Raw genomic sequence first — 23,795 nt, 5'->3', positions numbered from 1 at the left:
CCACTCACTGGATGTTTTTCATAGCGTTCTCCGGCAACTGCTGTGCATGAAAATCCCAGGATTTCAGCAGTTTCCAACAATCATTCCATGGTCAAAGTCACTTAACTCACATTTCTTCCCCATTCTGATGTTTGGTCTGAACAAAAACTGATCCTCTTCTCTCTCTGTATCTTGTTTTACGGCGGCTGGCATCCAGCTTAATGGTGCATTACCGCCCTGATCCTCTTCATTATGTCTGCATGTTTTTATGCATTGAGTTGCCGCCACAAGATTGGCTGATTAGATATTTGCAATAATGAGCAGATGTTCCTAATAAAGTGGCCACTGAGTGTATCGAATTGCTTTTGTAATTTATGGGATATTTTATGGATTGCACTCTATTGCTGCTGCAAAACAGCAAATTTACGACATCAGTGATGATTTCTGCACCACAAATTGTCCTTTCAAAATTCATCCTCAATGATTTCAACCTGACCATATTGTACAGCCTCTAAAACATCTGTACCTCTTCCTAGAGATGCTGCCTGGCCTGCTGCGTTCACCAGCAACTTTGATGTGTGTTGTTTGAATTTCCAGCATCTGCAGAATTCCTGTTATTTGCGTCTCTAAAACATCTTGTCATGTACAATATCAGATGCAGGACGAGATTCTACCAACCCTATCCTTTCCTTGGACGATATCAATAAGCAAAGCTCCTTTCGACTGACAGTGACAGTAAAGTCTTGCTATCTGCCATTTCATATTTTAGACTGATTTATATAGTTCAGGCAATAAACTGTGCGCATAGTGTAGAATGGAAGCTGGAAAGAGCATTTGATGTTGATTCATTTAAGACAGGGATTCCCAATTTTTTTTATGCTATGGACCCCTGCCATTAGCCGAGTGGTCCATGGACCCCAGGTTGAGAACTCCTGTTTTAAACGGTGATGCCATGTTTTACAGAGGGATATTATCTGTTTAGTGTGGAACAAATTTGGATTTCATCTGAGCACCGTTTAAACTTCACAGGGGGTGTACTGGTGTACCAAGCAGCACTGAGTGTAACATATCAATGTACTTAGACCAATTTCGGCTCATTTTACTTGCTCAGTGCTGTCAGTTTTAAATGTGGTTTCTTAACTTTGGATCACTTAAAAGTGTTCTTAAGTTAACTACATAATCATCCCGGAACCTTGAGCAATTTGATTCCAGGTTGCTGCTTTAAGACAAGGGTGGGGAGGATGAGTTGGATGCAAAGAACATCAGTGTGAACACAGGGGGTGGTTAATGCGGAGAATCGAATAGCATCGGTCCTGCCAAGTCGGTCAGTGTTTGAGGACAGGTGGCGTCTTGGGGGAAGGAATGGATTAGTCCCCCTGCTGAAGATTCATACCTTTTACATTTTCCACTCTAGTTAAAAGAAAATCAGTGTGAATAGATCACAATAGATCAGGAGGGAGGAGGAGATGGCGACGCAACGCAGCGCGCGCGGCCGTTCCGAATTGATATCGATATGTGTAACTAAGGGGGCCGTGCATAATCCGGATTTGATGGGGACAGCTGTGAAGTGCAGAGGAACATCTGGAGAAACTTCTGAAATGCCCGCTTCGCTGCCGCTGCTACTGTGCGATCGAGAATCTCCAGAGACGAAGGCCCCAAATCCACGATTTGCATATTCCCTGTTGCCGGGGTCGGGGTCGAAACGTTCGGCAGAGATGGTGCTCAGTGCTCGATGTCGGGAAGTGGTCGGAGGCTTGGAGTTTTCGGACGGACTCGGAGTCGGACTGTGGTCGGATGCTTCCAGGATGCTGCATCGGCAAGTTAGCGGCGCTGGAGGTTTACCGTCTGCGTGAGATGATGGGACTTTCGAGAGACTCTGAGACTTTTACCGTGCCATGGTCTGTTCTTATCAAATTACGGTATTGCTTTGCACTGTTGTAACTATATGTTATAATTATGTGGTTTTTTGTTAGTTTTTAAGTCGGTTTGTCATGTGTTTTTCATGATATCATTCTGAAAAAACATTTCTATCATTTCTTAATGTATGCATTACTAAATGACAATAAAAGGGGACTGCGTGTCCTCATAATCATATTTGATAGATCACTCACTCAAAAATTAAATGTGTTCTGCAAAAGGACGACCAGCAGCATCTTCACGACGACGCAAAGGAACAGTAGTGTAGCGATCAGCACAACACTTTCCAGTACCCACAACCCAGGTTCAATTCCCGCTGCTGTCTGTAAGGAGCTTGAACGTCCTCCCTCTTAGTTTCCTCCCACAGTACCAGTTGGTAGGTTAGTTGGGCGTTGTAACTTGTCCTGTGGTTAGGCTTGGATTCAATCAAGGGATTGCAGGGCAGCGCATCCAAAGTGCCGGAAGGGCCTGTTGTACAAAGTATCTCAATAAATACACAAATAAACTGGGGGAACTCAGCTAGTCAGGCAGCATCTATGAAGGGAAATGGACAGGGAATGTTTTGAGTCAAGACCCCTCATCAGACAATAGCATCCCATCAGAAACACCTTCTCTGTTGTGCTTCATTCTATTGGGTACCTATCAAGTATTGAAAGGCCTAGGTACAGTAGATACAAGTGGATGTGGAGAGGATGTTTCCTATTATGTGGGAAACTAGAACCAGAGGGTGTAACCGCAGAATACAAGGCCATCCACTTTATGGGAGGAAACCGTAGCGCCCGGAGAAAATCCAAGCGTTGCCGGGGAGGATGCAGAGGACACTGGGATTGAACTCCACACCCTGAGCCGTGATAGCGTCGTGGTAACCGCTACACTACCACGGGCTCATCTGCGGCTGTAGACCACACACTTCACAGTTCGACGTGTTGTGCGTTCAGAGACGCTCTTCTGCACACCACTTTTGTAACGTCTGGTTATTTGAGTTACCGTCGCCTTCCTGTCAGCTTGAACCACTCTGCCCATTCTCCTCTGACCCCTCCCATTTACAGTTTTCAACCACAGAACTGCCATTCACTCAATATGTTTCATTTATCGCACCATTCTATAAAATCTAGAGACTGTTGTGGGTGAAAATCCCAGGAGATCAGCATCTTCAGAGATACTCAAACTACTCTGATAACCAGCAATCATTCCATGGTCAAAGTCACTTCAATCACACTTGGTCTGAACAAGAACTAAATCTCATCGTTTTATGCACTGAATTGTTGCCACACGACTGGCTGATTAGATATCTGCATTAACAAAGTGCAATTAATAAAGTGACAATTCCTATTAATTTTTATTTAATTTTGGAGAATTCTACCCCATGTGATTGTTTAGTGAATGTTCCATTCTGTAGTTAATGCAAATCTGTCCATTTATTAGAGTTCACCAATCTAAATATATTTTAAAGTCAACGCATATCCATGTTAATCACATTACCAGTATAAAACAATTTACAAAATGTGTTCTTGGTCCGGGAATATAGCAGACATGTACTCACCCCGAAGAAAGACCCACATAAAGGAGCATTAAAAACCAAAATCCATTATACAACAGAAGCCAAGAATTTTATCATAAAGTTTGATCACATTTGACAGAGCTCCTGTTTAAACTGTTTTACAATGTGCAGCTTTTAAAGGACTTCCCCCCCCCACCACATAAACACTTTACACCATTTCAGCGCACATTATCTAAACAAAATAAGTTTACTGTTCTTCCCCCCGCCCCCCCCCCAGGTGACTGACCTGTTTAGTAACCAAAGAGTGAACCTGTGGTCCACCTCAGAAATATTTAAAGTGTTGTAAAGAGACAGCAGTTCCAGACCACATTTCAACAGAAGTTTGTGCAAAGTAAATTGTAGTTACCCTGCTGACTACAGGTCTGAAATTAGCACGTGCATCTGCTCGTGCACCTGCTCCATTCTAAAGACACACTAGGTGTTTTACAGGAAAGGGTTAATCTAAGCAAATTCCAAACCAATGTGAATTATTTGCCTCAACTTGTGGGTCGGAAAGTGCAAAGGGCATTAAAATATCCCCAAATGGTCATTTCAATCATCATTATCACTCCAAATTGTGCAGTTATATCAAGAAAGTGTGATCATATATAAAAACAACAGTTCAAGTATTCAGATTGTCTGCATTCAAAGCAATCACCAGCACACTTGGACTATGGGTCATTAAAGAATTTCACAGGCGACCCATGGGAGGTAGGTGCTGATCAGCTCTAAAGCTAAAATATTACTGGCCCAAAGCCATGAACTTCAGAAATATTGAGGTGCACCTTGCATCCGTTCCCTTTCTCTGCATGGCTGCTGTGTATGATTCCCAGATCAGGCCATCAGTTTATTGTTCTATAGTCACCAGAGTCCACTTCCTTCTTATTGGTGGGAGATTTGATCAATCCAGCATCACAACCTACGTTTTCAGACAAAAAAGGGCACAGGTTAACAAATAAATCAAGACCGCGACACTTACATTTCCAATTTTAAACTTAGAAGTAGACCGTGGTATTTTGTAATTCAGGTGCTTGAGTTTGATAAAGTACAAGAAATAAGTGATCTATAAATTACTTATCAGCAGAATCTTTATGATGACTAGAACAGGAGTGAGATCAATCAGCTGGTTGGGCTGTTCCACAACAACAACCAGCATGGAACTCAGCATCAGTAAGACCGAGGAAATGATTGTGGGCTGCAAGAAAGGGAAGTCAGGAAAAGACACACCAGTCCTCACCTGGGGCTGTCGATACTGGAATTTGATAAGAAAAGAAGGTGAAGAGTTGAACCAAATAAGGGAGTTGACGAGGACAGGGAGTAAAGTGGAATAAGCAGGTGTGGGCCGTGCAGATATGGAGTAGATTGGCAATGGGAAAGGAACAGGGGTAGTTTGAAAAGAAGGGGATGTACAAGAAGACTTGAGTAGATATGAGGACAGGTTAACCAAAACTGGAGAACTCCAAGTTAATGCTGTTGGGACGTCGACTCCCCAGGCAGAACATTCAACATTTGGTAGGATTACCACAAGCTTGTCGAAAACGCCAAACGCACAAATCCTGGAAATACTCGCATCTCAGGACTTTCTGTTTCTAGTTTAGATTTCCTGCCTCTGTAGCACTGTGTCAGTTTAACATCCAATACTTAACCATACAATTTGCAAAGGCGCTTCCAGGAACTTGAAAAGTAATTGTGTTCTTGTAAACAAGGTGATTGAATTTCATGCCAAAGTGTCCATGTAAACTGCTGCAATAAGCCATCGATAAAATAAGACTTTTCAGAATACCCTGTAAATTAGATTTAACATTGTGCTCAATTTACAATGATGGAATAAATTATGCAGATTTTAATATACTGTTAAAACACTGTTTATGTGCATTTATTTGAGTATTTTCTGTATAAATCTTGCCATGATGAAATTACATTAAATAGTACATAAAAGTTTTTAAAGACTGACATTTATCAACTTTGTTCTTTGAATATTTTACTAGCATATTAATGAATACTTAGTAATTATTTAAAATTTGTGTAGTGTTACATAATACACAATATTTCCCACATTAAGATATACAATATTGTAGATTTGAGAAAAATATACTGCTTGAGATTAAGTTTATTCACACAGGAATTAATAATAGATTTTTACTTTACTTGTGCATAGTTCAACCACTGAGATTTAGCTTTTCTTCACAAAAAATATTTAGCAGCATTTTATATATATTCATTTAACTTTAATTTTTTACAAGACTACAACCATTTAGCTTAATAACTCAGCTTTGGGCAATTTGCAATGGAACTGAAATGACTTATGCCGAAAACAAAATGGTAGTGCTTAAATAATAAAACAGAAAAGCGTGCAATGATTTGAGTAAAAGTGACAAAGAAGTTAATGAAACCCAAAGGCAGCCATTTTGATGTTAAGGGTGAATGTGGAGAGGATATTTCCCTCTTTGAGGAGAAAATAGGACTAGAAGCCATAGTTTTAAAGACATTGCCCATTTAAGACAAACGAAGCAAAAATTTATAGTCATAGAAAAGTACAGCACTGAAACAGGCCCTTCAGCCCATCTCGGCCATGCTATTTAAACTGCTTACCCCCATCAACCTACACACCCGTACCATAGCCCTTCATAACCTTACCATCCACGTACCTATCCAAACTTTGCTTAAATGTCAAAATTGAGCTTGCATGCACCACTTGCACTGGCAGCTCGTTCCATACTCTTGCACCCTCTGAGTGAAGAAGCTCCCCCTCGTGCTTAAACTTTTCACCTTTCATCCTTGACCTATGGCCTCTAGTTGTAGTCCCACCCACCCTCAGTGGAAAACTACTGCTCCTCTCTTATCAGGTTTCCACTCTCCTCTCCGATCTCATTGCTCCTTCTACAGCCCCTTACCTCTTCCAACAAATCCCCTCCCAGCTTCTCACTTCATCCCCTTCCCCACGCACCTACCTTCCTGCTCACCTGGTCTCACCTATCCCCTGCCAGCTTGTGCTCCCTTCCTTCCCCCACCTACTTATTCTGGCTTCTGTACCCTTCCTTTCCAGTCCTGATGGAGGGGCTTGGCCTGAAACACCGAATGTCTACCCCTCTCCATAGATGCTGCCCGGCTTGCTGAGTTTGTGTGCGTTGCTCAGGATTTCCAGCACCTGCAGAATCTCGCGTTTATGAGGTATAATTTTCTTTTCTCAGAAAGGGTTAAGAATCTTTACAACTCTTCATCAAAGGGCGGTGGAAACAGGATCTTTGAATGATTTTTTAAAACGCCAGAGGTAGATTTGGGGTGGGGAATGGAAGGAATGGCTGCTGGTGGTGGACAGGAATGTGGAGTTGAAGTTAGAAATCAGATCAATCAATCACGTGTGAAGCACGGATCTGACTGAATGGCAGAACTGGCTTATTCTTGCTCATTGCGTTCCACACAAAAAAAATTATTGCTTAACAAGACAGCTCATTATTAAAATGGCCACCTTTGGAAATTTTTAGAAGCATCTAAAAGATAGCTTCAAAGAAACATAAAAAAATGCATATTAACAAGTATTAGTGTCGCATGTCATTCCCATTACAAACAGCACATCAGATTAATCAAGGTACAAATACAGATTGTTTTTGTTTTTACAGTTTATGTTAGCTTATAGAAAATCATTTATACAGTTATATTTATCTCAGATTAAGTGAATTGCAAAGGCAAATTCAGGGATCATGTTGTATTCTGAACAACTTGACTAAGGATGAGGAGGAGAGGATTTGTATTTATTTATAGAATAATTCACGATCTTGGGCACCTCAAAATGTTTCACAGACCATCATGGTTTTGTTGCTATGAAACAGAACTTCAGCAGCCATCTTGGATACAACCAGCTTAGATCCCACAAATTCTGAAACTAAATGGGTAAATAATCAGTTTCCCTTCCCACCAGACTTTTTTTTTTGAATCATTAACATTTCCCAGGAGAAATCTTGCTCTTGGAGCAAGATATTGGGTAACTATTGTTCAATCCAGATAGCAGAATACTTCAGTTGTCCAGAAGAAAATTCAGGTAAAAGACCAGCAAGTTATGGAGATCTATTTCCCTGGATGTTCAATCCAGCTAGAGTAACTACTGTGGATTAGACTGTGTAGTTCACGTTATGATGTGGCTCTCTTTTTTGTTGTGACTGTGCGAAGGCGACCTGGAGATAACAAATGACACAGTGCTAGATTGAACTGAGCTGAATGTGCCTAGAGTCTTCTGATGTGTTTGTGGATTGGTGTTTTATATTCTGCGCTTTTCCACTCGTTTTATTTTTGCTGATTGTGTAACTTGGGCTTTTTTTTGCATGTTGGAGAGGGGTTGATATTCATCTTTGAATGTGTTCCATGGCTGTCTGTGGGAAGACGAATCTGAGGGTTGTATACTGCATGCACATTTTGAAACTATTGGTGTTCTGCTGATCTCTCAGATACAAATCTTCTCAAGCTGCTGGTTTTAGTCTGCTACATTCAAGGTCACATCAGCGTTTTAGTCCACAAGAATGATAAGAGGTACGGGAAAAGAGCCGGGGAGGTAGAGCGGAGTCCAAGCCCCCGTGGTCTGATTGCACCGCAGTGCAGGCTCAAAGGCCTATCCCTGCTTGTGTTTTACCAATGTCCTCCCTCAACATCTGTCCACTGAACTTCGCTATGGACCGTTCCAAACCCGGGTGCTAGAGGAGGAGGGTGGGGCACAGGACTAGCAGCCCCATCCCATAAAAAACCCAGAGCTACAGGTACGCCAACAGAGGCTCCAAAGACCTCATCTCTGGGAGAGGGAGGATCTTTGTTTAGGAGACGAATGAAGTCGTGTGGTGAAGGTGGAAGCCACAGGGCCGATCAACCTTCTTTCAGCCCAGGACAGAGGACTGTCGGCAGTCTAGGCCCCAGTAGGGACGATGGACCCAAGAATAATCTGTTGACTTTCTTCTTGCTCTCTGCACACTCATGATGCCCTTTGGCTGTGAAGCATTTTGAGAAACCCAAGCAGATAGAAAACCAATTCTATTTTAAATTTGACCCATGAGCTGATACTGACACCAAGGTTAGGTCCCTGTTACAATTTAATATTTTGATCTTTAAGTTTAAAAATGCATTTAGTTTAGCAAGTTAAAGACATTAAAGTAGATGTGCCTTTTAGGTTCATCTGTTGCACTTGTACTCCTCTGTTTAGTGAATTCACGTTATATAGAGGATTGAAATCTACTACAAATCTACGAGTTGTCAATCCGATTCTGGCTTTGAACACAATTATCTTCTTGCCCTGAAATACAGATAATGGGAAGAGTTTTGGTATCTAGCGACAGTTCAGTAGAAACTGTTCCAATTACAAACACAGTTAAATGGAGACCCACTCCATCTGCCCATACCCCAGACACTCCTCCCACAGGCTGACCTCCCAACCCCCCCCCAACTTGATTCTGCGCTCCGCCTTCCTTTCCCAGATTCCACCTTGGAGGCGTCCACCCAACACCTCCCAGCTACGGACGCCGTTTCTGCTCTCCCTTCCTGCATCTGCACCACGGCTTGTGCAATACTGTTACCGCTCAGGGCGCTCCGGAGTCTGGAGTTCAATTCCGGCGCGGTTTGCACGTTCTCCCTGTGACCGTGTGGGTTTCCTCCGGGTGCTCCAGTTTCCTCCCACGGTCCAAAGACGTACCGGTTAGCAGGTTAATTGGTCCTGTGACTCGGCGGGGGTTAAAACGGGTCGCTGGACAGCGCGGCTCAAGGGACCGGGAGGGCCGATTCCGCGCTGTATCTCAATAAATAAATAAATCGTTTTATACTGGCGATCGATTTCCCCTCTTTCAGTCCAGATCAAGGGTCTCGACCAGAAACGTTAACTATCCAGGAGATGCTAACCCACTGAGTTTGTCCAGTGTTGCGTCCGTTGCTTTAGAGCAGGGTTCCCAAACTTGGGCCCACGGCTCATTAAACCCTTAATAGCTACTGTTAAGGGTTCATGACATTAAAAAACGGTTAAGAAACCCCTGCCGTAGAGAGCCAAGTGTCATTCAGTGACAAACAGGGCAATAAAAGTAACTCAGCCAGTGACTTGATCCAAAACCAACAGCTTTGCAGAGGAGAAAGCTATTTTCGTGGTGGAAAAGAAACATTCCCCGTTGGACAACCAAGGATTGAAAGCTGGTCATCAGGACAGAACAGCAGCAATGGGGTTCTGTTACGCTGCACATGCAAGACCATAAAATAGGAGCAGAATTAGGCCACTCGGCCTGCCGAGTCTGTTCTGCCGTTCCATCATTTTCCGTCTCAATACCATCCTCCTGCCTTCTCCCCATAACCTCTGGTACCCTCACTAAACAAGAACCTATCAACCTCCGCTTTAAATATGCCCAAAGACTTGGCCTCCACAGCCACCTGTGGCAATTTCTGGCTAAAGACATTCCTCCTCATCTCTGTTCTAAATGGACCTCTCTCTATTCTGAGGTTGTGCCCTCTTGTGCTAGACTCTCCCACCATAGAAAACATCCTCTCCACATCCACTCTACCTAGGCCTTTCAATACTCAATAAGTTTTAATGAGATTCCCCCCCCACCCCCCATCATTCTTCTAAACTCCAGTGAGTACAGTCCCTAAGCCATCACACACTCCTCAGAATCATCCCTTACATTCCAGGGATCAATCTCGGGAACCTCCCTTGGACCCTCTCCAATGCCAGCACATCCTTTCTCAGAGAAGAGGCCGGAAACTGCTTACCATACTCCGAATGTGGTCCGACCAATATCTCATGAAGAAGTCACGGGGAGAACGTACAAACTCTTTACAGACAGCGACAGGAATTTAACCCTGGTCGTTGGTGTTGTAAACTAATGTGCTAACCACTACACTACCCTGCCACCCAAAGAATGGGATTCTCATCTCTGCAAGCAAACCTAGTCTTTCAAATTGCATGCCATCAATTTACCAACTAAAGGGATGTCCTTCTATTCTGAGGCTGTGCTCTCTTGTTTTAGACTCTCACACTATTGGAAACATCTTCTCCACATCCAATCTATCGAGGGCTTCAAATGTCCGGTAAGTATCAATGAGATCCCCCCCCACCCCCACCCATTCTTCTAAATCTAGTGAGTGCAGGCCCAGAGACATTAAACATTCCTCAAAAATTAACCTGTTCATTCCTGGGATCATGCTCTTAAACCTTCTCTGGATTCTCTCCAACACAAGGACAACCATTCTTAGATAAGAGACCCAAACTGCCCACAATATTCCGAGTGTGGTCTGACCGATGCCTTACAAAGTCTCAGCATTACATCTAGTCCTCTCGAAATGAATGCTATGGATTTGCCTACCTTATCACCAACTCAACCTGTAAGGTAACCTCTATGTAATCCTGCACCAGGACTCCCAAGACCCTCTGCACCTCTGATTTCTATTCACCATTTAGAAAACAGTCTACACACGAAGTATTTGTGGTAACACACTTGTGAAGATTTCTATTATCAAGATCCTGTAATAAAGCAGATGAGGTTGTCTGGTTGCTACTCACGGTTCCTGATCTTAATTGGCCAGATTCGAGTGGCTCCCAATAAAATGAGCGCCACACAGCCGATGCAGCCGGTCACTAACACCATGACTAAGTGATAGAATGGGCTACACTGTTCACAGCAGCTCTGGGTCCTAGAAGGGCAAAAAAAAATAAAATCCTCAAATATTGATCAAATGCAAATCACAAAGGTGTCAGATAAAGATTAAGATTAGCTTTATTTGTCACACGCACATGGAAACACGCAGTAAGATGTGGCGTTTGTGTCAATGGCCGTTAAAGACGAATGCGAGCTGGGGCAGCCAGCAAGAGTCAGCGCACTTCTGACACCAACAGAGCCTGTTCAGAAATTAATAATGACAAGATGCACATCCTACGCACAAGTGATTGTGTGGGCACTGGCCTCTGTCGGTCAGGGCTGACCACGATGTTGCACCCTAGCTGCCTAGATACAGAAGCCCGGGCAGTACGATATGGAGAGCAAGCTGCTGCCCACGTAGCAGGCTCCCCCTCTCCACAAATCTGAGACTGATACAGTTTGGCACCATCAGTGTTAAATTCAATGGAGAACTGCTTTAGGGACTCCAGCTCCAGATTTTTCCCTCAGGAGCTTACTCCCGAAGCCTTCCTTGTGAGTGGGTATAGCCACAAGGTTTGACATCAAAGATTTCTTTCTCCTAGATGAGCTGCAAACCATGGCTGAATCAAGCCCCACCTGACCAAAGCGACTGGTTTTAAGGTGCCAGTAACCTGCCTTGGCCCCTTCTCCTGTCAGTAGAAACAGCTCCTCGAGGTTTTTAAAGCCAAGGGTGCTAGTGGGGATAAGCCCCACGGTCTATTAAACACTGCCAATGGCATGCACCTTAAATAGTCTCTGACAACCAAGTCCAGCTCCTGGTCTTCACATGTGGCTTAGCTGCAGGTGCTGGAATTCTTAAGCAACATGCGCAGAAAATGCCAGAGGAACTCCGCCAAGTCAGAAAGTATCTAACCGGTACGTCTTTGGACTGTGGGAGGAAACTGGAGCACCCGGAGGAAACCCACGCGGTCACGGGGAGAACGTACAAACTCCTTACAGAGAGCAATGCGGTAAAGCGTTACGCTAACCACGGCACTTTCACGCCACATTATCTGCCTCTGGATCCCAGCTCGCTGCCCAGGGGCATGGTTCCACTACTAAAGACACAGCCTCACAGTCCAGTATCACTGACTCCATCCCGTCTCTTAGTCTGCACATTCTCTCTGACCTCTTGGCTTCCTTCCCCCTCTGCATTCCACAAATGTACTGCTTGGTAGGTTAAATACCCGTTTTAAATTGCCCATCCAGGGTGTAAGGGAATAGAGGAAGCTGGCAGAGAGTGATGCACATATGGGCTGTAGGATTGGTGGCAATGGGTGATTGATGACCAGCATTAATTTAGTGGGCTGAAGGGCCTGATTCTGTGTTAAATATCACTGACTGAGGACCTGGGCTTCAGGTGGAGACAGGAAAGTATGATTGTCCTGTTACCTTTCACTTTCCCAACGCCCAACAGAATTCTGACAAATTTCCATTTCCAAATAAAATTGATCCCACAATTGCTCCTTCCCTCCAGGAGAGAATTCCCAAACATACTCCGTTCTGGAGTGTACACTGGCCCGGGATAACTGTGAGCCTTGCCATGTGCTATGGTACAGGTGTTCATGGAACGTGCTCTCCTATACAGAACCATGGTGGTGGGGCGCCATCTACTGGACAGGCAGAACAACCAACGGCAACATCGAAGTACACACAACCCTGAGATTCATTTTCTTGTAGCATTCATGGTAAATGCAAAGACAATAGAGCCAATGAAAGGCCTCACAGAAGACAAACAACAATGTACACAAGACAACAAACTGTGCAAATAAAAAGAAAAAAAAATTTATAAAGTCAATAATCATGAATAAACAAGCAATAAATATCAAGAACTTGAGATGACGAGTCATTGAAAGTGAGTCCACAAGTTGTTGGAACAGTTCAGTGAAGGGGTGAGTGAAGTTATCCCCACTGGTTCAGGGGCCTGATGTTTGAGGGGTACTAACTGTTTCTGAACCCGATGCTGAGAGTCCTGAGGCTCCTGTACCTTCCTCCTGATGGCAGCAGCGAGAAGAGAGCCTGGATTGGGTGGTGGGGATCCCTGTTGATGGATGCTGCTTTCCTGCAACAGTGTTCCTTGTAGATGTGCTCAGTGGCAGGGAGGGCTTTGACCATGATGTACTAGAGCAACACACACACACACACACACGCACGCAGGAGGAACTCAGCAGTTCAGATGCACCAGGAATGTTTACCCACATTCTTCATTCACGCTCACTTTCCTCTACATTCCAAGAATGCAGCTGAAGACTGTGAGATCCACTTTAACATCAGAGAGTCAGCAATACAGCACAGAAACAAGCCCTCAGCCCAACTCATCCTGCTGAAAGGTTCCTATCGAGCAGTCCCATCGCCTTTGTCTGAACTGCTCCTATCCATGAACCTGTTTAAATATCTCCTAAATGTTGTAATCGGACCCACCTCTTCTTCTGGCAGCTCGCTCCACATACCCAGCACCTTATGTAGAAAAACTTGCCTCTCACTCCAATTTAAACCATTTTTCCCTACTTTACAGTGCCAGCAACCTGGGTTCGATTCCCACCACCGTTGGTAAGAAGACAGTACATTCTCCCCACAACCGTGTAGGTTTCCTCCGGGTGCTAGGGTTTCCTCCCGCAGTCCACAGACATATGGGCTAGGGTTAGTGAATTCTGGGCTACGCTGGTGCCGGAAGCATGGCGGCACTTGTGGGCTGCCTCCCAGCACAACTCTCGGACTGTTTTGGTCGTTGACGCATTTCCCTGTAAGTACCGCCAACAAATAAAGAGCTAATCTTTAATTCCCGAAACGCAAGTGCAAACTTACTTGCAAGGATGAAGGCTCTGAATAATGAGCACACCAAGTCCATTGGCTACTTTATCAGTGAAACTCATGGATCCATAGACAAAGGCCCCACTTTGCTGCAAGAGGAAACAGAGAGACGAGTCACTGCTGAGGTCCCCGCCAGAGAACATCAAGAGCTGCACGGATGTGTGAAGCCATTACGCCCATCACCTCAGGGAGAGGGAAGTCCCCCTAGTGGTCATCAGGCTGTATTACTGGAGAGACAAGATGGAAACAAACTTGGAACCACAGGAGGTCATCAGTGCCAAACCTCGTTCTGCGTGTCCCTTCGGGGAATTTCCTCAGCCACAGCGTGGCAAATCTGTTGAATTCCTTGCCACGGTTGGCTGCAGAGGCCAAGTTATTGAGTATATTTAAAGCAGAGGTTGATAAGTTCTTGATTTGTCAGGGTGTCACAGGTTACGGGGAAAAGGCAGGAGAATGGGGTTGAGAGGGATAATAAATCAGCCATGATGGAATGGCAGAGCAGACTCAATAGACTGAATGGCCTAATTCTGTTCTTATATTGGATGATCTATGCTCCACCGCCATTACACCACTATCACGGGAGAACATACAAACTCCTTGCAGACAGAGGCGGAATTGAACTCAGGTCACTGCCACAGTAATAGCTTTCCACTGAGGTACCTACCTTGCCACCTCAAGTTCTTTCTTGGCATACCTGTGGAAGGAGACAGATTCCCCACGCATTATGCGTCAAATTTGTGTTATAGATACGGGAAAATCGAGGCTTCCTCTCCTGTTTGACATTGGTGGTACCAGCAGTATTGTGGAGATACTTGGAGGAAGAGAGGAGGAAGGTGTGGTGGGGAGGGTGGAAATGGAACTTGGCTCTGCAAGGCACATTACAGTATCTTGGATCTCCGCTCTTTCGACAAACCGTTGGCCAAGTACAACAAATCAACAGCCAAGGATGTAGTGAAGATGCTGGTCTCCAAGTTCAAGTTTTCAAATGTTCAAAGTACATTTATTAAAAGTAAAGGCATCTGTTAGTCTCGTGAGACCATGGATTTGCGCCTTGGAAGGTTTCCAGTGCGCAGGCCTGGGCAAGGTTGTATGGAAGACCGGCAGTTGCCCATGCTGCAAGTCTCCCCTCTCCATGACACCGATGTTGTCCAAGGGAGGGGCATTAGGACCCATACAGCTTGGCATCGCAGAGCAATGTGTGATTAAGTGCCTTGCTCAAGGACACAACATGCTGCCTGGGCTGGGGCTCGAACCAGCGACCTTCAGATCGCTAGTCGAATGCCTTAACCACTTGGCCATGTGCCCACACATTTATTATCGAAGTATGTATGCACCCTGACATTAGTCTTCCCCACAGATAGCCACGAAACAAAGAAAACCATGGAACCCGTTCAAAGAAAATTATCAACAACCCCTCCCCCCACCACGCACAAAAGACAACAGAAAGGAGTCCAGGCATATTCATTTCAGCTCAGTGCTCGTTATCTGCAGACCACCCTGATTGAAAAATTGCCCAAAATAGTGAGTAGTGAAAACTCAATCCTCATTCTGGTGGCTGTGTTTGAAGCTTATTTCGTTTGCAGTGGGTTACAGCTGCTGGTTTCTACAGAGCAGAGCTTTCAGGGGAGAAGATGATCCACACTACAGATAACTTTACTCCCATGCCCCCTGCTGCGGCATTTCCCCCCCCCCCCCCACCCACAGGTCATCACTCTCCACACAGATTTCACCAGGCATCCCAATTCCTTACAGTGTGTTCTCCTATCAGATCAGCCGTCATGGAGAGGGAAGTCACCAAAATGGTGGCAGATCCACAGCCGAGGAGGACGGCGGCCCCGAATACACTACTCTTGATCCGGAAAAACCAGACCCAATAAGCGAACGCCAAGATCAGCACCAGCCCCACAAAGTAGGTCATCTAGAAGAGAGAGATACAGGTAAATGATAAATTGAGAGAGGAGATGTCAACAAAATTAACGTATTGTTCTTTCTACAATTAAATTGCATTTGTTTTCCTGATAAGTATCTGCATGAAAATGAATGTCAAGGTAGCATATATTGCCATATATCTACTTTAACAGTAAGTTTACCTTGAATTTCAACAAGCGAGCGTGGGGGGGGGAGGGGGAAGAAGGAGGAAGGGAGGGGAAGAGGGTGGGTGGGGAAACAAATTAATCCTCTGTTCCAGCATCTGCTCTCCGCATTGTTGAGATAATTAACTGCTTTTCCGAACAATTGTGAGGCAGCAGTTTTGTTTTAAGCTCACAGGCAGACTGGAAATTTCTACTGAGCAGCGCAACACACTAGCTGTGAAAGTAGAAGCCGCAGCCACATTGATCTTGCTAACACTGAATGTAACTTTCTCTCCAACCTCAAACGTCAGGGAAAGTCGCTTGTGGCTAATAGTCAGCGTCAGTATAAAGGTCAAGAGACTCCTCTGTGCACCAATACCCCATTCAATTTGTTTTAAGATCAAATCTGTGAGTCTTAAAATTAAATTTCCATTTCATTTCACTTGCCCCCATTGTCTGTCTGTCTAGGTACCATATCCGATGCAGACGTTGGTGACCATGGTTTTCCATATAGATCTATCCCTTGTTCTTTGGATGACTTCCATTTCCTCGATGTGTAGACACCCGGCTATGCTTTTGATGTACATAAGCCGACGTCTTCCTCTAGTTTTGCTCCCCTCAATCTTTCCAGAGAGTATGAGTTTTTCTAACGCAAACAACAGGAATTCTGCAGGTGCTGGAAATTCAAGCAACACACATCAAAGTTGCTGGTGAACGCAGCAGGCCAGGCAGCATCTCTAGGACGAGGTGCAGTCGGCGTTTCAGGCCGAGACCCTTCGTCAGGACTAACTGAAGGAAAAGTTAGTATGAGATTTGAAAGTGAGGATTTTAGAAGAGAGAAAGGCCCACTTTCAAATCTCTTACTAACTTTTCCTTCAGTTAGTCCTGACGAAGGGTCTCGGCCTGAAACGCCGACTGTACCTCTTCCTACAGATGCTGCCTGACCTGCTGCGTTCCACCAGCAACTTTGACGTGTGTTGCATAAGTTTTTCTAATTCATCTTTCCGCATGACGTGTCCTAGAAAACTGAGTTGTCTTTCTCTTATTATTGGTATGAGTGATCTAAGTGCTTGGGCTCTTCTGAAAACTTCCCCCGTACATTTCTGAATAAGCCACAACACATTCATTGGCATGGACAAGATTCACTCATGAACACTTCCAACAAGTCTTACACCAAGTAATTTTTTTTAAAAACATTGACAATGCCAACAGCACTCACGTTTCTGCCAATAAGTTTATTCACAGGCTTCATGAGGAGTGAGGATAGAAATCCGCTGACGTACATCACCAGGGGGATCATGGCAATGTATTTCTGCAAGAAAACAATTCAAATTAACTGCATGTTCAAGATTCAAGATGGTTTAATCAAACTTCCAGTACACAAGTGTAAAGGAGAACAAACTAATTACTCCGATCCAATGCAGCAGAAAAAACCCACTAAGATAAAGAATGCAATAATAAAGAAAACACAAACACAATAAATATAAATACACAAGATGGCTTACATACATCGATTGATTTTACGTCCATAGAGTTTCACTAATTAACTTCTTATTTACATACTTCAAACAATGTTTTATGGGCATAAGCTGGAATATTGTGTTCAGTTCTGGTCCTCTCATTATATGAAGGCTGTGGAAACTTTAGAGGTTACCAGGATGATGCTGAGATTTAAAAAATGTTTTATGAGGAGAGGCTGTGTGAGCTGGAGCTTTTCTCTTTGGAGCAAAGCAGGATGAGAGCTGACTTCATAGAGGTGTACAAGATGACAAGAGGCATTGAGCGAGTGGACGGACAAGAGACAAGGGCAGAAATGGCGAATACAAGAGAGCATAATTTTAAAGTCATTGGGGGAAACTATGGGGTGGGGGTGTCAGAGACAAGTTTTTTCTACACACACACACAGAGTGGTGGGTGCGTGGAATGCCCTGCCAGGGGTGGTGGGTAGATGCAGATTTATTGGGAGCGTTTAAGAAACTCTTAGTTAGACAAATGGATGAAGGAAAAATGGAGGGCTATGTAGTAGGAGGGAAGGGTAAGATTGATCTTAGAGTAGGTTAAAAGGTCGGAACATCTTGACCCAGAGAGCTGTGATGGTCTTTGTTCTAAATACCCAGCACATTAAACTGCACACCCAAAGCTTCCTTATCCATTCCTCATGTGGACGAGCCCAAAGTGACACCAGACAAAACGAAGGTAATGCTTTGTGTGATCTTTTGCTATTGGATACCTGTCCTTCTTAAGTGTCATTAGATCCAATTTGACCACATGTACGTCAAAACATACAGTGAGATGTGTCGTTTGCATTAACTATCAACACACCCAAAGGCGTGCCGGGGTCAGCCCCTAAGTGTCGCCACTCATCACGGTATCAACGCAGTGCGCCCACCACGTTCAACACGGTGAAGAAGCAACGTTTATGGAGTCTGGTTGAAAGGAAGAAGGAACCATACACTAATTTACATAAACTGGTTAGTCATCATTCTGATACTTTAATAAAACAAACTAGATGTTGGCCCAGACATTGCTGATCTTGGCAAATCAGTTACCCTGGAACGCTAGGCAAATAATCGAGCATTTGTTCACTGGCACTTACCTTCGGAAGATTTAGAGTGTAGGTTAGGTACATTGCAATGTAGACTTGAGAGAGGTTGACGATAAGTCGAGTGCACATATACAGAAAGGCCACCTGTTAAAAGAAGAGAAACCTGTTGAAGACCAACTTTGTCTGCCTATAATCACAGAAAGCCTGTAACTGCTCAGAGCGGATGGAGCATTGGGAACAGGATTGAAAAACTCGAGACTATACAGTACTCTAGTAGTTTTATATAGTGCACCGTACTGCTGCCGCAAAAATAAGACATTCTGTAGAGAGCAGAAATTCTAAATTTACAGATGATACAAAACTTGAAAGCACGGTGAACTCCCATGGGTGGTGACAAAGGGACGAGGACAGGTGACTGGAAAGGGTGACAGAAGGCAAGTGAAATGCGAGGCCAAGAAACATGAAGTGTTATATTTAGAAAGAATAAGAGGAATATAAACTCAGGGCACTTTTCCAAATGGGATGCAAGAACAGAATTGGGGGTACAACTGCATCATTGGTTAAATCTGTCATGGGGAAATTGGCAAAAAAAAATATTTTAGAACAAATTGGATCGAGGGATTTATAAGTACCACAAAGCACAAGCAGAACAAGTTTTGAAGCACTACCATTCTCAGGGGCAGCTTCTATACCAATGATACAACCCTCTCGAATGGACCTCTTGTCAACGAAGTAAACACCTGTTCACACATCAAAATTGCTGGTGAACGCAGCAGGCCAGGCAGCATCTCTAGGAAGAGGTACAGTCAACATTTCGGGCGGAGACCCTTCGTCAGGATTAACTGAAGGAAGAGTTAGTAAGAGATTTGAAAGTGGGAGGGGGAGGGGGAGATTCAAAATGATAGGAGAAGACAGGAGGGGGAGGGATGGAGCCAAGAGCTGGACAGGTGATAGGCAAAAGGGATACGAGAGGATCATGGGACAGGAGGTCCAGTGAGAAAGACGGGGGTGGGGGGAACCCAGAGGATGGGCAAGCGGTATAGTGACAGGGACAGAGGGAGAAAAAGGAGAGAGAGAAAAAGAATGTGTGTATATAAATAAATAACAGATGGGGTACGACGGGGAGGTGGGGCATTAGCAGAAGTTAGAGAAGTCAATGTTCATGCCATCAGGTTGGAGGCTACCCAGACGGAATATAAGGTGTTGTTCCTCCAACCTGAGTGTGGCTTCATCTTTACAGTAGAGGAGGCCGTGGATAGACATGTCAGAGTGGGAGTAGGATGTGAAATTAAAATGTGTGGCCACTGGGAGATCCTGCTTTCTCTGGCCTCTAATGCCCCACCTCCCCCTCGTACCCCATCCGTTATTTATTTATATACACACATTCTTTTTCTCTCTCTCCTTTTTCTCCCTCTGTCCCTCTGACTATACCCCTTGCCCATCCTCTGGGTTCCCCCCTCCCCCTTTTCCTTCTCCCTGGGCCTCCTGTCCCATGATCCTCTCATATCCCCTTTGCCTATCACCTGTCCAGCTCTTGGCTCTATCCCTCCCCCTCCTGTCTTCTCCTATCATTTTGGATCTCCCCCTCCCCCTCCCACTTTCAAATCTCTTACTAACTCTTCTTTCAGTTAGTCCTGACGAAGGGTCTCGGCCCGAAACGTCGACTGTACCTCTTCCTAGAGATGCTGCCTGGCCTGCTGCGTTCACCAGCAACTTTGATATGTGTTGACTGTAGTTAGCCAGAGTACTTTTACATAGTACTGTAGTAATTTTATGAATTGCACTGTACTGCTGCCACAAAAAAAATTACGTGACGTATGTGAGTGATGATAAACCTGGTTTGGTTATGGGTCTCTGTTCTGGACTGAGAGTGGGAAGGAGCAGGGAGAGGGGAATCATGGTTGGGAAAAGGGGAAGGGAGAGGGGAGGGAGTGGGAAGCACCAGAGAGGTATTCTGTAATGAGCAATAAGCCAACTGTTATATATACAATGCAATACATAATAAAGAAAACAAAACTGTAAATTACATATATGTAATATAAATAATGTAAAATGTTATAAATCAATATAAATTATTTGTATATTATATAATAATAGTATTAAACTTGATTCTGTTTCTGTCGTCAGTGAAACAGGATGTTGTCCACTACGCCAAAGGATCACTTACATGATAGAAAGACAACTCCTTCAGCCAATGTTTCCACCGGAGCAGTGGCTGGCTCGGGGATTTCCGCGAACCATTGATGAGTGGTGTATGTTCTGCAGCAACCTCCTCGTCTTCATTTTTCATCTTCTCCCGTGTTCCAACGTGGAAAAGCACTGAAGACACAAAGCCAATTCCAACAACAACCAGCGCCAGGGTCTGCAAACAAATTGAAACAGGATTTATGTAGCTATAAAGTTTACTGTGCCATTACCTTAAACCCTAACTACTATTATAAATTCGCACGGAAGACATTCCAGAGAAATGGAAGGGAGGAAGGGATCATACAACACGGCACATAACGAGGGTGACAGAAATTGCCCTGCGATTAGGCTTGGGTTAGATCAGTGAGTTGCTGATTGTTGCAGCTCATTAGGTCAGACTATACTTTCCCCCTATCAATCTTGCACCAGTATTACTGTTTGTTGTTGTTTATTTTGCACAAATTATGTACAATTTATGTTAGTTTAACTTGTTGCAATATACTATGCTGCAAAAAAGCTCATTTTCATGGTGTCTGTATTCTGCACATGTCCACGACAATAATAAACTTGAATATGAAATACACAAGTCACAGAAAACTTATATTAAATAAAACTTCAGGGCAACCCATGCTGACAATTTAATCTTACTTAGATGACAAAAATTACTTCACTCTGGAGAGATTTATAAACATTAGAGATATCACCTCCACTGAATTCCTACCTGGGTCTAACTGCTCGATCAAAGTCCCTGTTTGCTAGTTGGGTTAATTGAACCTGGCAACCTCATTGCAGTTCTCAGTTAGCTGGGCCACTGTGTAAGGCTGGAGTTAATTTGCACCGATTGATATTTATCAGCAAATTCCACAGGGCAGCTGGTGTCAGAAACACAGCACCACACAGGGAGCACTTCCTCTGCAGGTTTGGTTAAAGCACTCTGTGGGCATCAAGACAGACAGAATACTTGTGTTGACTTCTGGTGCTTTTTAATCCAAGGCTCTTTCAGAAGTCAGGAAAAAAGCACAAAACTCATTTCACAATCGTTATATAGAGCGTGATAAAACAAAGGAGAATTGAGAACAGGCAGTGATAGAGGTCTACCAAGTGAAGGGTGAGATAAAAAGTTAAGATACTAAGATGATGCTGACCACGTGGTTTACTGCTTTTATACCTATAGATAAAAGTTCCATTCAAATTTGTAGATAAGAGTTAACCAAGGAGAAAACTCCCATTCAAATAATGCAGTACCAAGAGAAGCTTCCAGAATTATCCTTTGTACATCCAGTAGGAAAACATTGAACTGCACATACACACCGTCACCACTATAGGCATATTAAACCGTTACATGCATGTGAGAAACAAGAGAAATTCTGCAGATGCTGGAAATCTGAGCAACTCACGCAAAATGCTGGAGGAACTCAGCAGGCCAGGCAGCGTCTATGGAAAAGAGTACAGTCAACATTTTGGGCCGAGACCCTTCAACAGGACTGGAAAGGAAAGGGGAAGGCACCAGAGTGAAAAGGTGGGGGTGAGGGGAAGGAGGATAGTCAGAAGGTGATAGATGAAGCCAAGTAGGTGGGAAAGATAAAGGAATCTGATAGGATACAAGGGTGGACCATAGGAGAAAGGGAAGGACAAGGAGACCCAAGGGAAGATGATAGACAGGTGAGAAGAGGCAAGAGGCCAGAGTGGGGAGTAGAAGAAGAAGAGAGGAGGAGGGGGGAATTTTTTTTACTGGAAGGAGAAATTAACATTCATGCCATCAGGTTGGAGGCTACCCAGATGAAGCAGAAGATGTTGCTCCTCCACCCTGAGGGTGGCCTCGTCGGGCACAAGAGGAGGCCATGGACCGACATGTCAGAATGGGAATAGCAATCACAATTAAAATGGTTGGCCACTGAGAAGTCCCGCTTTTGGCAGAAGGAGCGGAGGTGCTCGATGAAGCAGGCTCTCAATTTACGATAGGTCTCACCAATGGAGAGGCGGCCAAATTGTGAGCACCGTTACAACAGTGGTGTGCAGAAGAGCATCTCCGAATGCACAGTTCGAACCCTGAAGTGGATGGGCTACAGCAGAAGACCACACCAGGTTTCCCTCCTGTACCTAACGAAGGAGGCACTGAGTAGTATTACCTTTAGAAAGGTAGTGCAGGTGGACAAAGTGAAAGCACCACAAGGTAGATCTTTAGTATAAAGAGGTCTGTTCAAGAGTTGGGCGGGAGGAGAAGATGGCGGTGTGACGCAGTGCGCACAGCTCTCCGATGAAATGATATTGTATTCGTAAGTAGGATGCCGTGCACAATTCTGATTTGATGGAGACAGACGTGAGAAGGCACAGAAGAACATCTGGAGAAACTTCTGAAATGCCCGGTTCGCTGCCGCTGCGCGATCGAGAATCTCTGGAGAGAAGGCCCCAAAATCCCCGGCTTTGCCTGCTGCTGGCGGCCGGGGCTGGGGTCAAAGCGTTCAGTAGAGATGGTGCTCGGTACTCGGTGTCGGAGGGCTGATCGGAGGCTCGAAGTTTTTGGACGGCTCAGAGTCGGACTGTGGTCGGGCATGGCAGGGAGAGTTTTCTTCCTTCTCCCGTCTGCGTGAGATGTGGGACTTTCAAGAGACTTTGAACTTTTTTACTGTGCTCATGGCCTGTTCTTCTTCAAGTTATGGTATTGTTGCACTGTTGTAACTATATGTTATAATTATGTGGTTTTCGTTAGTTTTTCAGTCTTGGTCTGTCCTGTGTTTTGTGATATCACACCGGAGGAAATATTGTATCATTTCTTAATGCATGCATTACTAAATGACAATAAAAGAGCACTGCGTGTCCTCATAATCTAATCTAATAACAGCTGGACAGAAGCTTTCCTGGTGGTACACATTCTTAAGCTTTTGTGTCTTCTGCCTGATGGAAAGGAGCAGGGGTTGGGTCACAGGAGAGAGGAGAGGATGATCAAGGTGGGAGTGGGTGCTTTCCTGCACGAGAGGAGCCCGGTTTGCATGACGGACTGAGCTGCATCCACAAATCTACAATTTGGCAGAGCAGTTCCAATACAAAGCTGTGATGCATCTGGGGAGGACACTCTCTACGGTGTATCTGTAAACCTTGATGAGATTCAT

General features: G+C 44.4%; 1 protein-coding gene across 3 annotated transcripts in view; it reads right to left on the bottom strand.

Annotated features, from left to right (window-relative positions):
* Positions 1-3,674: 3,674 nt before the first annotated feature.
* Positions 3,675-23,795, bottom strand: part of mfsd12a (major facilitator superfamily domain containing 12a) — a 55,752-nt gene continuing 35,631 nt past the window's right edge. Inside the window, exons 4-10 of one of the 3 annotated variants that reach the window (XM_063032126.1) lie at positions 20,666-20,860; positions 18,550-18,642; positions 17,173-17,265; positions 15,632-15,799; positions 13,876-13,970; positions 10,956-11,086; positions 3,675-4,355 (exon numbers count right to left, since the gene is read on the bottom strand). In XM_063032126.1, coding sequence (XP_062888196.1) covers positions 4,279-4,355; positions 10,956-11,086; positions 13,876-13,970; positions 15,632-15,799; positions 17,173-17,265; positions 18,550-18,642; positions 20,666-20,860 — 852 coding nt within the window. In that variant the 3' untranslated portion in view covers positions 3,675-4,278. The other 2 variants (XM_063032127.1, XM_063032128.1) reach the window with 2 other exon arrangements.

The sequence above is a fragment of the Mobula hypostoma genome, chromosome 24 (genome assembly GCF_963921235.1).
Source record: "Mobula hypostoma chromosome 24, sMobHyp1.1, whole genome shotgun sequence".
Classification (NCBI taxonomy): domain Eukaryota; kingdom Metazoa; phylum Chordata; class Chondrichthyes; order Myliobatiformes; family Myliobatidae; genus Mobula; species Mobula hypostoma.
The sequence above is the reverse complement of the archived record's forward strand: the minus strand, read 5'-3'. Positions and strand labels throughout refer to the sequence as shown.